The following is a 15,723-nucleotide window of genomic DNA, read 5'->3' on the forward strand; positions in this document are numbered from 1 at the left end:
ATTATGAGCTCCTTGGCATCTTTGGAAAGATGCAAGGTTTTCCCTTATAAAACTGATTCTGCTGTTGTGATGACTGAAATCAAAGGACATTGAGAAACAAACTGCATGTGTGGTACAGAACCATTAGTGGGGTTTTTTTTTTGTTTTATAAATCCTCCTCATCTTTTGTGTCTGTTCCCTCTCATTCTGCAGAAATGTACTGACCACATGTGCTTCCCAAAACAGTTTTTAACATGAATGTTACTAATATACAAACTTTGGGAATTATATTAGGAGTTTTAGATTCACTTGGGGAATGGAAATTGACATTTTTGAAAACAAATGTTGTGTTTGTGCTTTTATCACCACTCATGCTTTTATTTTAGTACTGTATTCCGACATTTTATGCCCACTAAAACCACATTACATTGATAGTAGTAGAATCGGTAACGCTCAAAGTAATTTACTACACTGTTTGAATGCATACGTATATTCATTTTACTTTTCAACCTCGTAATTGACTGGGGGGTTAAAATACAAGCCCCGTTTAATGATGTCAACCATTAGCCTGGGATGTATATTGAAGATCCGTTGTCTAAACGTTCTGATTGTGTGGCAAATGTTCCAAAAATGTTTTACCCAGGACCTTAAATGAGTGAGGAAACGGCACAATGTGATCTAACATATTGATCAAGCCTATGTGGACATTCTTATTAATGCAATTGAAAGAGCTGAATTTTCATTAATGCAATCGAAAGAGTTGAATTTTGAATCATATGTTTTAGTATAGTGGCGGCTCGGTGGCGCACTGGGTAGCACGCCCGCCTCACAGTTAGGAGGGTGCGGGTTCGATTCCACCTCCGGCCCTCCCTGTGCGGAGTTTGGGTTCTCCCCGAGCCCGCGTGGGTTTTCTCCGGGCACTCCGGTTTCCTCCCACATCCCAAAAACATGCTTGGTAGGCCGATTGATTACTCCAAATTGTCCCTAGGTGTGAGTGCAAGTGCGAATGTTTGTTTGTCTCTGTGTGCCCTGCGATTGGCTGGCAACCGGTTCAGGGTGTCCCCCGCCTACTGCCCGATGACGGCTGGTATAGGCTCCAGCACGCCCGCGACCCCCGTGGGGACTAAGCGGTTCAGAAAATGGATGGATGGATGTTTTAGTATAGTGGCGGCTTGGTGGCGCACTGGGTAGCACGCCCGCCTCACAGTTAGGAGGGTGTGGGTTCGATTCCACCTCCGGCCCTCCCTGTGCGGAGTTTGGGTTCTCCCCGAGCCCGCGTGGGTTTTCTCCGGGCACTCCGGTTTCCTCCCACATCCCAAAAACATGCTTGGTAGGCCGATTGATTACTCCAAATTGTCCCTAGGTGTGAGTGCAAGTGCGAATGTTTGTTTGTCTCTGTGTGCCCTGCGATTGGCTGTCAACCGGTTCAGGGTGTCCCCCGCCTACTGCCCGATGACGGCTGGGATAGGCTCCAGCACGCCCGCGACCCCCGTGGGGACTAAGCGGTTCGGAAAATGGATGGATGGATGTTTTAGTATATTTAATAATAAGATAGCAGTTGTTCATAACAAATTAACAATAATTTTGATTGAAACCATGAAACGTATTAAAAAATAACAGCAACAATCATTGTACATGCTGCTAATGGTGTTGGGTACATGATCCAACCTCAGTTATTTTTTTCTCTTAAAGCCATCGTATTCAGAGGCCTTCACTAGGCTAGGCTAATATTCTTTTGAAAATCTGACTAAATTGAAAATGAATTAAATAAACTTTGCTATCAAACTTGATTGCAAGTCCTACAAAGGCTCTAAAAGTGTCTAGTAATTGCTACAGGTTAATTGATAATTGGTTATATTATATTGTTACTAATCATGACTATTCTTTGCCCCTAATGAATAATAGCACCATACTACATAATCCAACTCTGTCTTTGTGATACTGGATGCTTGACATTTGGACAAATCTCTGACTTATGATCCCTTTCACTTTGTTCTCCAAGCAATGCAAGGCGATTTCCCCTGAACATGGTAGATGCTGATTGCCTGAAATGACCCATTTAGAAAGAAGGGTGTACAAAAACAAGTTTCCTTTTTCTTCATTGATTGTGCTCGGCACACACTATGATTGTAAAACTGCCTGTCGTGTCTGAGTCTACAAACGAGCACACATTCAGCCCTGCAAATTTATGAAAGTACCTTTTATAGCACCTTGTTTTGCATCAGGAGATAAGCATCAGGCGACGTCAACTATAAATGTCATTGCACGTGCGTGTGTGTGCGTGCGTGTGTGTGTGTGTGTGTGTGTGTGTGTGTGTGTGTGTGTGTGTGTGTGTGTGTGTGCGTGTGTGTGTGTGTGTGTGTGTGTGTGTGCGTGTGTGTGCGTGTGTAGGTGTGTGTACGTGTGTATGTGTATGTGCCGACGGCTGTCGTCAAGGCGAGTTTGAATCTATGTAAATTTATAGCCGAGCTCAAAATCACTGCACAGGCCTCTGACTAACAACTTGACGCGTCAAACTGCATTTTTTTTTCTTTTTTCTTTTCATTTTCTTCAATGTAGGTCTGATACAGTTATCCTTGGTTGAATTTAGAAAAGACATGATAGCCTGACTTTTTTCATGTGCGGTGCACTCAAGAGGGATCACATCCCACTAATAAGTAATGATCACCCTTGGCAATTTTTAAAGCGATCTTCCCAAGATTTGTGGCCATGTTACATCAAACTCCTGTCAAAATTACCCACTTCACTTCTAAAGCAGCTTTTTTATTACTAATAAATTTTGAAATGAAACTGCCCAGAGCGTAAACATGTTTGTCAAGATCAACACATCCAAGAGGCAAAGCGTCATGTTCGTTGCATCTCTTTTCTCAGCTTTTGGGAGAAAAGCAAATGACTTTCTAGTCGAGGCCTCTAAAAGTAGATGAGACGACTCCCACCTTTAGTCAATATATCTCACTCAAACTACTTCGCCGTGTCCAGGGTCCCTCTGGATGTCCATCTGTTTGTGATGATGCTCAGAATATTATTATGATAGTGGAAAACAACCAGCACTCTGCCAGGAGAAAAAATACCGTATTTGCCGGTGTATTGGTCGACCTTTTTCGATCCAAAATCGACCGAAAAAAATCGACCTCGACTTATACACCGAGTCATAAAATTTAACTTCGTATTCATCGCTTCAAATGTGATGGTAACCAAGGCCGTTTCTCGTGCATCTCATTGTGCGTTGCACTTAGAAAATTTGAACCAGGCGGCGTGCGCGAGTGCGCGGCCCGCTGGAAGTCGAATGAGGCTCAGCGATCTCCTCCGCGGTGCTTATAAACAGTCGATCCGCTCGGCGGGGGCTATTTTCGGCCACTCGGCGCGTGTGCACGGGCTCCCGGATGTGCCGGGCGGCGTGCGCGAGTGCGCGGCCCGCTGGAAGTCGAATGAGGCTCAGCGATCTCCTCAGCGGTGCTTATAAACAGCCGATCCGCTCGGCGGGGGCTATTTTCGGCCACTTGGCGCGTGCGCACGGCCTCCCGGATGTGCCGGCCGGGTGCGCGAGCTCGCCGGCCGCTGGAAGTCGAATGAGGCTCCGCGTTCTCCTCCGCGGTGCTTATAAACAGCCGATCCGCTCGGCGGGGGCTATTTTCGGCCACTTGGCGCGTGCGCACGGCCTCCCGGATGTGCCGGGCGGGTGCGCGAGCTCGCCGGCCGCTGGAAGTCGAGTGAGGCGCCGCGATCTCCTCCGCGGTGCTTATAAAGTGCCGATCCGCTCGGCTTGGAGCTATTTCCGGCCTCCCGTTGGTGCCGGGCGGCGTGCGCGAGCTCGCCGGCCGCGATCTCCTCCGCGGTGCTTATAAACAGCCGCATGCGCACGGCCTCCCAGAATTTGAACACATTTCGTCAATAAATTTCGCATATTGAGTTTTGAAGTTTAATATAATGCAACAATTGAGCTCGACTTATACAAAGGATATATCATAAAATCGTAAATTTCCGTCGAATTTTAGGGGGTCGACTTATACACCGAGTCGACCTGTACACCGGCAAATACGGTATCTCAGGATAGAAAAGCTCTGCAGTCATTTGTCATCCCTGCTAATTCTAATACCCATTTCTCAAGGTTGTTTTTAGCACTGGTGTGTTCACAAGATGTCTAATTCTTCTCAGATCTTCAAAGGCACATCAGATATTGCCTCTATAAGTCAGCATTTCTCCACCTGAAAGGAGTGGGGGGGAGAACATCTGTCAGTAATGCAATTTCAGCCATTTATTGAATGGGAAGAAAACAGTCGGACAGCATCATTAGTGAGGTGACATTTGCGCATGTTAGCTCACTAACAACTTGGTGGGGAAATGTGGATGAAATAATTCTGGAAAAAATGAAAAAAAAGTTTTCACTGTCACTCTACATCAGGGGTGCCCAAAACGTCGATCGCGATCGACCGGTCGATCGCCTGGCCACTACTGGTTGATCGCGTGACATTAAAATGTTTTTGGATTTTTTTCGCACTTGACGCGTGCGCAAACTACGGCGCTAACAACACAACACTAACACGCTAGCTCGCGAGTGTCCTCCAATTGTCAGAACCCTATATTTTCTCTTAAACCTAAGAAAGGGTATAAAAATGTGTGGGGCAGCTGGACAGTAAAAAGATAAGAAAAAAAAAAGTATCACTTTCATAGGGAATGGGAGGACGACTTTCTTTTCACGATAACATATATATATATATATATATATATATATATATATATATATATATATATATATATATATATATATATATATATATATATACACACTATAGTTCCATGTGTGATCATTTGGACTTCATATATATATATATATATATATATATATTTTTTTTTTTTAGTGGGTAGATCTTTGTGACTTGGTCATTTCAAAAGTAGCTTGCGAGCTGAAAATGTTTGGGCACCCCTGCTCTACATCATTGATGTGAATGTATGAACCATGATAGATTTTCTATAGTTAATGAATAATTTTGAAAAATTATAAATAATTTACTTGCGCTTAAGAATCAATGCGTATCTACCCAATCAAATGTCTTATGTGTGAATTGAGACAGTCTGGATTCTGACAAATGATTCGAAGTAAAGGAGAGCAATGTCCATTTTTTTTTGTCAGGGTTTTGATTCGTGAGCTGAAACGGCTGGAGAACATCAGCCAGTCGCCATTCACCTCTCACATCACTAGCAGCCTCCAGGGCCTCTCCATCATTCACGCCTATGGAAGGAAGCGTGACTTCCTCCAACGGTGAGCTTAATAAATATAATGTCTTCTATTTAAGCGCACTTTTACTTGCTTTAGCCTCACCTCCCCCAGTGGGGATCCCTAAACAGTTGTCCTTTTATCTCTGCTGGTCATATTTCTCTAAGGTTTGTTCAGGAGCCCTCAGTGAGCAAGGATTAAATGAGTTTTTGCTTCTGTTTGGCAGATATCAGGAATTGCTGGACAATAACCAGGCCTCCAACTACCTCTTTAGCTGCGCTATGCGTTGGCTGGCCGTCCGCCTCGACCTCATCAGCATCTTGCTCATCTCCGCCGTCGCTCTCATGATTGTCTTCATGCACCAGCAGATACCTCCCGCCTATGCGGGCCTGGCCATGTCGTATGCGGTGCAGGTTCGTAAGCCTTTTTCCACATGCCGCAATTAAACTACATGACACCCGAGCCTTTTCTCACATGACTAATGAGGTCACAAATACTGGGAATACACATTTATAGCAAGAGCGATGAGCGGCGTTCATTTAAAGCTCGCAAAAGTCACATCGTGAGCCAAAAGTGCAACACAGTCGCGTCTGCTTTGAAACTAGGTCATAACCACATATTAAGTCTCTTGGTTATTTTACTTTTTTGTGGTATAAATTTGACATGAATAATCAGCCTTACTATATGCCTATTTCAAATAGTGGTTGGGGTGGGGAGGCGTCTATTTTGGGGAGGCCTTTATTTTTGTATACATTGTTGCTCATGTACTGGAATTGATGTTAACTGAAGTGGAGTTTTACAACTAAAGAAATAGAGAAATGCAGCTAAGCTGAGCAGAATAAGTGACAAAGACTGTACTGGAACATTAACCCACACTGTCAAGTCGGCCGCCGCTCATGTACAGTCCACTAACTGCCAAAATCTCACTTGGTGGGCATTGGGGCGAACATCATTCTCAATTTTCTCTCCACGCTTTATTTGATCTACTTGTATGGGTAATGCTGTTTTGTTTAGCAACAGAGTTCAAATGGGCTCAGCAGTTCTTGTTCACATGAACTAAAATGATTGATTGATTTTTTTTTTTTTGCTAAAAGCAGTTGCTTGCTAATATCGGGCAGTAGGCAGGGGCCACCTTGAATTGGTTGCCAGCCAATTGCAGGGCACACAGAGATGAACCCATCCTCACAGGCACTCACACTCAGGGGCAATTTGGGGGGCTCAATTACCAAGCATGTTTTTGTGCTGTGGGAGGAAACTGGAGTAATCCCGGGAAAACCCACACAGGCATGGGGAGAGCATGCAAACTCCACACAGGGAGGGCCAGAGGCGAAATTGAATCCGCACCTTCCTAACTGAGGCGGACGTGCTAACCAGTGCTGCCAGCCGCTTGCTAGTACTGTGTCTTTTTCTAAAAGAAAAACAAGTGTCATTATTTCAGTTCATAAAGGATATTGTCGGTTTTAATGCAAAATCTGAATACCGTAATTTCCGGACTATAAGCCGCACCGGACTATAAGCCGCACCAGCTAAAATTCAGGGATATTTTAGTTTTTTCTTACATAAGCCGCACCGGACTATAAGCCGCACGTGCACATGAGTTTTTTACAAAGAAAGACAGTACACAGAAAGCCGTAAAAATCCATAAATACGCCGCGCCGCCATTTAAGCCTCAGGGTTCAAAGTAACCTTCTGAATAAAATGCATTAAAAGTTCACATTCATTACAACTTGTTTTTGGTGAGCAAAATGTCAGAAGAATTGAATTTAAATGCTGATTGATTGGGTTTTAATACAATGCAGATGGTCCAAACAGCGCCACTGCTTTGTGTAATCTCTGAGTCACATGGCAGAGTATGAAAAAGGGTTTAGAGCCCTTTGACGCAGGTCACCTAGCGTGCATTCCTACTAAAGCTCATAATAGTCACAAGCAACACAGACAGAATAAGCAGCAGCCATAGTAGTGTTTCAAAATAGTATTTTTGTTGTTGTTTTGTTCTTCAAGATACCGCACAACAGTGGTCCACAGCCTTTTTGCGAGTGTATAAAAGTGATCAAATCATCACAAAAATCACAAAAAAATCGTATATAAGCCGCACCTGACTATAAGCCGCAGGGTTCAAAATTTTGGAAAAAAGTTGCGGCTTATAGTCCGGAAATTACGGTAATAAATGTACCCAGCTACTGTATACATTGATTAATTGATGGGTAGCTAGAGTGTGTTTAATAATAATAATTAAAAATACATGGTGTCAGTCGTTAACCTTTCATCTCTTTCTTTCTCCCTCTCTCCCTTTCTTTTTCCTCAATGCTTCATTTCATCTGCAGCTGACTGGCCTGTTTCAGTTCACTGTCAGGCTCCTCACAGAGACGGAAGCTCGCTTCACATCAGTAGAGAGAATTAATCACTATATAAAGGTAATTGACAAATACGCCAACGTACCCTGGTACTCAAAGCTGTCAGATTCATGGCATGTCCTGGCATACCTGTACATGGTTTTTGGTCAAATGTTTATTTGCGTGGTGGCAGGCTTCAACATGCAACACTCCTCATGACTGAAAATGTGTCATGGATGTAACTGGATTAGTCCAGATTCTTGAATTCTTCCAAACTTGAATGTTCACTTGCGTGTTTTATTATTTGTCTCAGTCTCTAGAAAGTGAAGCACCATGCAAAAGTCAGTCAAACACTCCCGCCCTCTCCTGGCCTGAGCAAGGAAAGATCATCTTTCACAATGTGGACATGCGTTACCGCGACGGCCTGCCGTTGGTGCTGAAGGGTCTGTCCTTCACTGTCCAGCCAGGAGAGACCATCGGCATCGTGGGCCGCACCGGGTCAGGTTGGTACCCCGCAGCTTTCACTTTTTGAATCAATCTGTGCCGTCGTATTGACGCCATCCTCTGCAGGGAAGTCCTCTCTGGGTCTGGCTCTATTCAGACTTGTGGAGCTGACAAGTGGCTCCATCAGCATTGACGGAGTCAATATTGCCCGAATCGGCCTGGACGACCTGCGGAGCAAACTTGCCATCATCCCTCAAGAGCCCGTGCTCTTCATCGGTTCTGTCAGGTGATTCACTCTGAAATATTTGCTCGAGCAAAGTTCAAGCTTTGCTATCTGATGAAAATAGATTTTACGCTATGGTCCTTGCTTGACAAAACTGTCCAGATATTTCAAATGGCTCACAATGAACTAAATGTGTTCTGACATGCAGTAAATTATAAATAATGTAACAGTAACTATAATAACCCAATTGTCAGATGGTCAATAAAACAGAACTTCCTTAAATGGGTGTTCGTCCTGTTAACATTAACATCTCTGAACAAGTGGAGTCTTCAATGAACTGAGATGTTTTTGAACCTTTGAGTTGTGAGGCTGGTGTTCTAATCGCAAGGCGGGCACCGTGCTGCCCTCGCATAAAACCATGTTACAATGTGATTGGAAAAGTGCGTGAACCCCTCCTGAGTGTCCTAATCTCAAATGGGCATTTGTTTGTGCAACAGGACCAATTTAGACCCATGGGACCAGTACTCCGACTCGCAGATCTGGGAAGCACTAGAGAAGACACATATCAAAGAGATGGCAAGTGATGACATGCCATGCAGCAAATGAGCCTCCATTGACACTCTTGTGTGATCCTCCTCAGGTGAGCCAGCTGCCTCACTCCCTCCATTCCGAGGTGACGGAGAACGGCGAGAACTTCTCGGTGGGCGAGCGCCAGCTCTTCTGCGTGGCCAGAGCGCTGCTGCGCAACAGCAAGGTGCGGCTTGTTCACATTTACCACGAGACCATTGCTTGGAACGTATAGCTCAAGGGGACGTTTTATATTAGAGGTTCATGATTTAAATAAAGCAACATATTTTCATATACTGAATGAGTTAGCCTGAAACAGCATTGCCCCCTATTGCCCTGTATCATAACTGCAGGCCTTAACATTGAATGGGAAGTGCAATGCAATATTTTTCATCCATTTTCTGAAATGGTTATCCTCACAGGGCTGAAGACATGCAACGTTTTTCTTTATTCAAAACGCTTATTTAAAACATTTTATTAGTTATTTTCTGACCATCTTTTTCTCACTGACTCCCCTTCTTCCCTTCACCTTTGTTTCCTTTCTACCTTCCTTCCCTTGTCTACGTTTTGTTTGGGCATCCTTATGTCTGTTCGATTAGACCTCTTAATGACTTGATAGGTGACTTGAGCTAGGCCGTTGTGTTGTTGTGACCTTTACTGCTGGCTTTGTTTCCTCTTATCTATGACACACGGGGCACACTTATTAGTTGATTTCACTTAAGGACGTAGAGCCACACACAGTTACGTGGGCTAGGCAGAGTCGCCTTCCTTGTGGGTGGGCAGCTTTCTATTTGTCTCCCGACTCCCTTTCATCTGTCACACCTATCTTTTCTTCATCCATCCTTACATAGTTCTGTTTTTCATGTAAGTGTGCTTTTCCTTCTTTATTTCCTTTCTTCAGCCTCAGACCTTTGTTCGTCTTTCTTACCATTGTTCACCCTTCATTACTTGCCCCAGACCAGCTTTTCTTTTTCTTTTGTTTTACCTTTTATTATCTTTTCTCACCATGGTTAAAACAACTACAAACTACTAATACGCTATTCAACATTTGCCACATTGTCTCAGATCCTCATGCTGGACGAGGCAACGGCGGCCATTGACACCGAGACCGACGCCCTGATCCAGGAGACCATCCGCTGTGAATTTGGCAGCTGCACGCGGCTCATCATCGCCCATCGTCTCAACACCGTAATGAACTGCAGCAAGGTCATGGTCATGGACAACGGCCAGGTGTGGCGCCATTTCAAAATCCATTAGCACATTGAAACAGACCTGATGGCAATGTACACTTGCATCCATTACCACGTAGTCAAGAAGCCTGCATGCTAATCATGGTGCGAATTAGACTCTTTCAAGGAACTTCGAAGGTTCATCAGCATACAATGGAACAGCTAAAAAGTGGTGTAGTTTGTAATTCAACCTGGATAAAGTATGTCTCAAAAATCAAACAAAATTATTATTTGTAATGTGTATGACTTAAGCGCAGATGGTATTTAAAAGATAACTCTGGAGTTTTCTTTTTTGCTATGGAAGAGGAAAAGGTGTGGGAATAACTATAGAACCAGAACTTGCTGCAACTTTAGAAAGGGTTTGACTGCAAAGTAAAATATGACATTTACGAAAAAGGTTGTAACGTTTCCATCCATCCTTTTTATTGTGCACATCCTATTTAGAGATACCCAACGTAAGCAGCATGTAGCCGGAAGCACTAATGGCTAGTGACTAGCATGAAAACCAAACCCTCTTGTTCTTGCCCCTCACATCTTCACATCTCAGAAGTCAACCAGCTTCACAAAACCGAATGTTCTGTCGTGTAGTGCTAAACAATAATCCAGATGGAGAGGCAGCTCTATTGCGATAGTCACCTAAAGCATCTTTACGCCTTTGATAACTAGGTGTGTCGTGGCACCTGTTGGCCCTTGTCAAATCCCGACGGACGTTAACTGGCTTTGTTGTGCTTTAGTTCTCCTTGTTGCTCAAAAAGCTGCTTTTGCGAGACTAAGGAATAGAGGGTAGAAAGAGTCACACTTTTTGAATTAAGTAGATGTATAAACCACGACTCGCATGTAGCCTGAGATGACTTCTTTTGCATACGTCTCATGGCACACCACCAAAACAAAACTCCCAAAGCACATACTGTACATACTGAAAATACTGACATTCTCATATCAATTTTACACATAAATTAACGCAACCCAATCTGAGCCCTAAGGTTCTGTTGTATGTGGCAACCGGTATAGTACCTTCCACCATCTCGTGGAAGTGTAATTTTTCTGCCAGTCATTATCCGTCACAGGCATAGATATAGATGAGCATACATATGTTATTTGAAGAAATTAAATGAGAATTTTCAAACACAACAGACTCATTGCTTTATAGAGTGAGTGTTGTGTTCTTTGAATTCCGGGTCTGATATTTTATGTATTTTCTTAAATTATCTTTCTTTTTTCCCCCCCCTAGATTTTGGAGTTCGACCATCCCCTCACCTTGCTTTCAAACGAAAACTCCAGATTCAGAAACATGATTGAGGTGTCCTTAAACCAAAGCAAATGAAAACCTGGAAATTTTGCATGCTATGCACAAAGAAAAATACAACTCAATGATCCTTAAGGGGGTTAAAAACAAAAAAAGACAAATACATATGGCAGATTGTTATAGTAGCAATGACAATGTGACTGATGACAAAAACCAAAGATCCTGGGTTCATGTTTCTCTGAACAGCATTGCAGGGTACAAATGACTGTTTTACTTCCACAATACCTGCAAGCCAAATGCTACACTGCAAATGAAACAGAGCAAGAACTCTGTCGAAGGCACTTTATTAAATTTATGTTGACATGTTTCTTTTTGGTCCTCTGCCTCCAAGAGGACCGCTACCCAGTTCTTTTCACAGTGTAGGAACTTAACCTTCAAACATAATGATGTCGGTAGCAATTGTTTTCAGTTTAGTTAATGTAAAATTATATATTCAGGAACTATATTTATGAGGCACTTAAGTCACGTACAAGGTTTTTCTCAGCTGTTTTAATATGTGCCTAGAGCTGGGCAAAGGTACATTTTGCAATTAACCTTGTCGTTTAACACTGCATATCGGTACTCTTACGCTCAAACTGTTACTCTTAATCTTGATGCTGAAATTGAAATGCACCTATTGTTTGTAAGGCCGCTGGTTGGTACAGTGTATCTACCTGTAGCTAAGTCAATGTGTCTTCACAAAAGCTGAGGATTGTTGTTGTCTGCCTTATACTGTATGATCGCGCTAAACAATCACGAGTGCAATATGATTGAGTGCATTGCTGCATTTTCCAGATTGCCTTTTGTACACAGTTTAAATTTCTAATGTGTAGATTTTGTAAATGGTTGAATTTAAGAGGAATTGTTTTCTTTTGTTTGCCAATAAAAAAATTATTGTATATTCAACGTAATTGATTCTTTGTGCAGCCAGTATATAGTACTAGAAATTGCAGCAATACGTCCTAGTGATTTATTTTTTTCTAAAGTATGCCTGTCTTGTAAATTGGATATTGGAGAATGTCGGCTGAAACCACACCCGCTTCTAATTTGACCTGGAAAAACTCATGCTAATTTGTCTCGTATCTTTCTTGTACCTGTCTGTACATGCTGTAACTACATGTTCGAACATCAAAACGATATTTCCATACAGCTTTCAGTGGCTGAAATATAGCTCACCCTTGTCCACATGCAAGCTGTCCCTTAGGACTTTTTCCCCACCCTTCTTGCAACGCCTTTTTCTGCATGATGTGTGCAGGCTCACAGCTGACAACGAGGAGCTCTTCAGTTCTCACGCCAGCCTGAAGCTAATCCACACACCCGCCCGCCTTCTGTTCGTGGTGTGCACACACCACAACCTTGCTCAACACATTCATAATGCAATCAGGAAAGTCTAAGAAAAAACAATATTTCGCTGGGCTCAATTTACTAGATGATACAATTTTGTTCCTGTTTTTTCATTCACTTATCTTTTTCTACCTTTCTCTCCTGTACTTGTTCACTAGGTAAAAACCAAACTGATCAATTGCAACCAATGGCCAACACCATTTTCCATGCTGCGATTGATGTGAACCATTCAAATCATGTATAAAAAGAATGACCAAAAAAAAAATCTTAATTCTTCACAAATCTCAAAGCTTGCTTTTTTACTTGGATTTATTCCTGCTCATACACAATATCTGAATGTGTTGGGAAAGATTCCAAAAATGGAGTGCAATTTATTTCATGAAACGACTTGTCACCCATGTTGTTTATTTGCTGCAGGGTCAAAGTCATCCTTTAGACTGCCATTAATAAGAATTAAGTGACTGCCAGCAAATATGAACTCAGTTGGGTGTTCCCCGCCTACCGCTCAAAGACTGCCAGGATAGGCTCCAGCATACCCTCAACCATTGTGCGAATAAGCATTTCGGATGGATGGACGGACATTACAGCATTTCCCCCCATGTATTAACTCATTTTTGACAAGCATTTCTCCCCATGTACTAACTATAGGTTCAAAGAACAAGTTTACAATTGATATGAGTGTAGACCCCAACTGAACTGGTCGCGAGCCAGTTGCAGGGCACAAACAACTATTTGCACTCAAACTCACTCCTACGGGCAATTTGGAGTGGTCAGTCGGCAAATGCGTGTTTTTGGAATGTAGGTGTGGGAGGAAACCGGAGCACCCGGAGGAAACCCACGCTGGCACAGGGAGAACATGCAAACTCCACACAGGAAGACCGGAGCCGGAATCGAACTCTTCACCTCTGAACTGTGAGGCGGACGTCCTCGACCAGTGATCACCGTATCACCTTGTTAATATACATGTAATGAAAAACACTGCACGAAGGAATAGTAGATGGGGAAATATGTCACTACATTTTGGAGAGTAACTTATTTCTCTTATTTCGAAACGACAGACGCTTACCGGAAGTGTTTGTGGCTCTCAGCACTGAGTGCAGACGGGCTGAAGGAGGCAAGCAAAGCACTGGCTGTGATGCCGCTGGATGATGGCTGCCTTCGGAATCCTCAGCTATGAACACCGGCCGTTAAAGCGGCCCCGGCTCGGGCCTCCGGACGTTTATCCACAAGATCCGAAGCAGAAGGAGGTCAGAAAATGTTCTGCCTTTTGTGTTTAAGTGGACACGGGACTTTTTAGTGGAAGCGGCTGTGTGCTAGCTGCGAGGCTAAGGTTAGCTAGTGGCGGCTAGCCTTCTCCAGCTAGCCCACTCCAAAAACGACTCGGGCCTGGGCAATAACAATGAACAACACCGCAGGAGACTTGTCACTTCTCGAGCTTGCGCGTCGGCTCCAATAACGAGCTTGTTGAAACACCAGACTTTTACTATCTTAGCATCAAATCGATGTATTTTTTAAATGGAAATGACCTCATTGTTTGGCGAATGAAATACGTTGCATTTAGGGAAGGGGGGTTTAAAAGTTAAACATCGGCGTGTTAGTTGGCTAACTATGCGCAGTTAAGCGTGTTTTAACTCATTTACTTTGAACGTCTGCTCGGCGGAGCTATGGGACTTGGGTAATTGCTCCTGATCTATTATTAACCTCAGGTTATCCGTTGATGCGAATGACAAACGGATTTGATGTTAATCTGAAGGCATTGATGCAACGTGTTCATTATAAAGAGCTATACATTTCACTGATTTGTTTTGGCTTGCACATATTCTAAAGACGACGTCCGTCCATCCATCGGTTGTCCATAGGCTTTTCCTTATCAGGGTCTCGAAAGTGAGCCTAGTTGGCGCAGGGTACACACTCGACTGGCCACTAGTCAGTCTTCAATTCCTCACAACTGTTTTGAAACAGCAAGGATATTTACACGTCGACTTTCTCTGCCAGAGACTTGGAAGCTAGGCTAGCTGAAAATCCAGAGTGAAAAAAACACAGTATCCCAAGAAGCCAAAAGCTAGAGGCATCCAGCCTTACATCAAATTTCTTTCCCACTTATCTTCATCAGGATCCCAAGTGAGCTGACCTGCTACTTCAGAGCCTAGAATATTGACTAGCAGCTTTTAGTTAGTTAATAAGTTATTGTGCTATGTCAGCACAAACACTGTTGAAAATAAACTCCCCGTACCACCACCACCACGTTGAAATTAACAGGAAGGCAAGAAAGTGCCTGGTACACACAAACATGCAGAATTTCATCACCAATCCACCAAAATACACTTGTCAAATATGTGGTGCGCTAAACACAAATAGGGTCACACAAATAGCTGCACACAGTTATAACATTTTCAAAAGCTAACACTGCACTTTGGCTTTGACATTAGCGAGTGCTTTGGCTACCATTTCAAAGACGCTTTTTCACTTTGAAAGCTCATGCAACTTAGGTGCCATGTCATTGGGTTGGTGGTTATTATGTTAATTAACTGTGGGAGATGTGCAGAACGTCTCGTTCTAAAGATATTGGCTGAAAGGTACTTGGTAGTTGCCTAGGAACTTCGGACTAGGGCTGCAACTGTCAAGTAGCTGTGGTGAAATACACTGTAAAAAGAAAGTTATAAGTTGTTTTAGAATTGGGTTTCTACCGATGATCCCATTGATTAATCGTATAAAAAATAATTTTGCATTGTTAATCGCAATTTTGCACATGTGAGATGTTAGGTCGCAATCCTCATGTTTGACTGCTGTATCTGTGACTTTGAGTGTGAATGGCTTTAAAAGGCAGGGCCTGACCCTGGCCTGTCGATTGTTAATTGCAATATTGCACATGTGAGATGTTATCCTTGACAACTTGGGGTCACAATCCTCATGTTTGAGTGCAGTATCTGTGACTTTGACTGTGAATTCAAGATTCAAGAGTTTTTATTCGCCATGTTTGAGTGGCTTTAAAAGGCTGGGCCTAGCCTGGTGAGTGACGTGAGAGTCAGCGAAAGACTGTTTATTAGCTCTGCTTGTTGAGTTACTCGGCATTAGTTGTGGCCATTGGCAGCTTGTGTATGAAT

General features: G+C 43.2%; 2 protein-coding genes across 7 annotated transcripts in view; both read left to right on the top strand.

Annotated features, from left to right (window-relative positions):
- wu:fb13g09 (ATP-binding cassette sub-family C member 5) overlaps nt 1-12,176 on the top strand; it is a 37,983-nt gene extending 25,807 nt beyond the window's left edge. Inside the window, exons 21-29 of the mRNA XM_049746481.2 lie at nt 5,111-5,239; nt 5,421-5,607; nt 7,519-7,608; nt 7,841-8,030; nt 8,098-8,257; nt 8,692-8,770; nt 8,835-8,948; nt 9,827-9,991; nt 11,222-12,176. Coding sequence (XP_049602438.1) covers nt 5,111-5,239; nt 5,421-5,607; nt 7,519-7,608; nt 7,841-8,030; nt 8,098-8,257; nt 8,692-8,770; nt 8,835-8,948; nt 9,827-9,991; nt 11,222-11,314 — 1,207 coding nt within the window. The 3' untranslated portion in view covers nt 11,315-12,176. The remainder of the gene's footprint in view (nt 1-5,110; nt 5,240-5,420; nt 5,608-7,518; nt 7,609-7,840; nt 8,031-8,097; nt 8,258-8,691; nt 8,771-8,834; nt 8,949-9,826; nt 9,992-11,221) is intronic.
- A 1,522-nt stretch (nt 12,177-13,698) lies between these two features.
- Nucleotides 13,699-15,723, top strand: part of med12 (mediator complex subunit 12) — a 32,619-nt gene continuing 30,594 nt past the window's right edge. For all 6 annotated transcript variants that reach the window (XM_049745673.2, XM_049745841.2, XM_049745760.2 and 3 more), the window contains exon 1: nt 13,699-13,866. In XM_049745673.2, the coding sequence (XP_049601630.1) occupies nt 13,765-13,866 (102 nt within the window). In that variant the 5' untranslated portion in view covers nt 13,699-13,764. The remainder of the gene's footprint in view (nt 13,867-15,723) is intronic.

The sequence above is a fragment of the Syngnathus scovelli genome, chromosome 1, assembly GCF_024217435.2.
Source record: "Syngnathus scovelli strain Florida chromosome 1, RoL_Ssco_1.2, whole genome shotgun sequence".
In the NCBI taxonomy this organism is placed as follows: domain Eukaryota; kingdom Metazoa; phylum Chordata; class Actinopteri; order Syngnathiformes; family Syngnathidae; genus Syngnathus; species Syngnathus scovelli.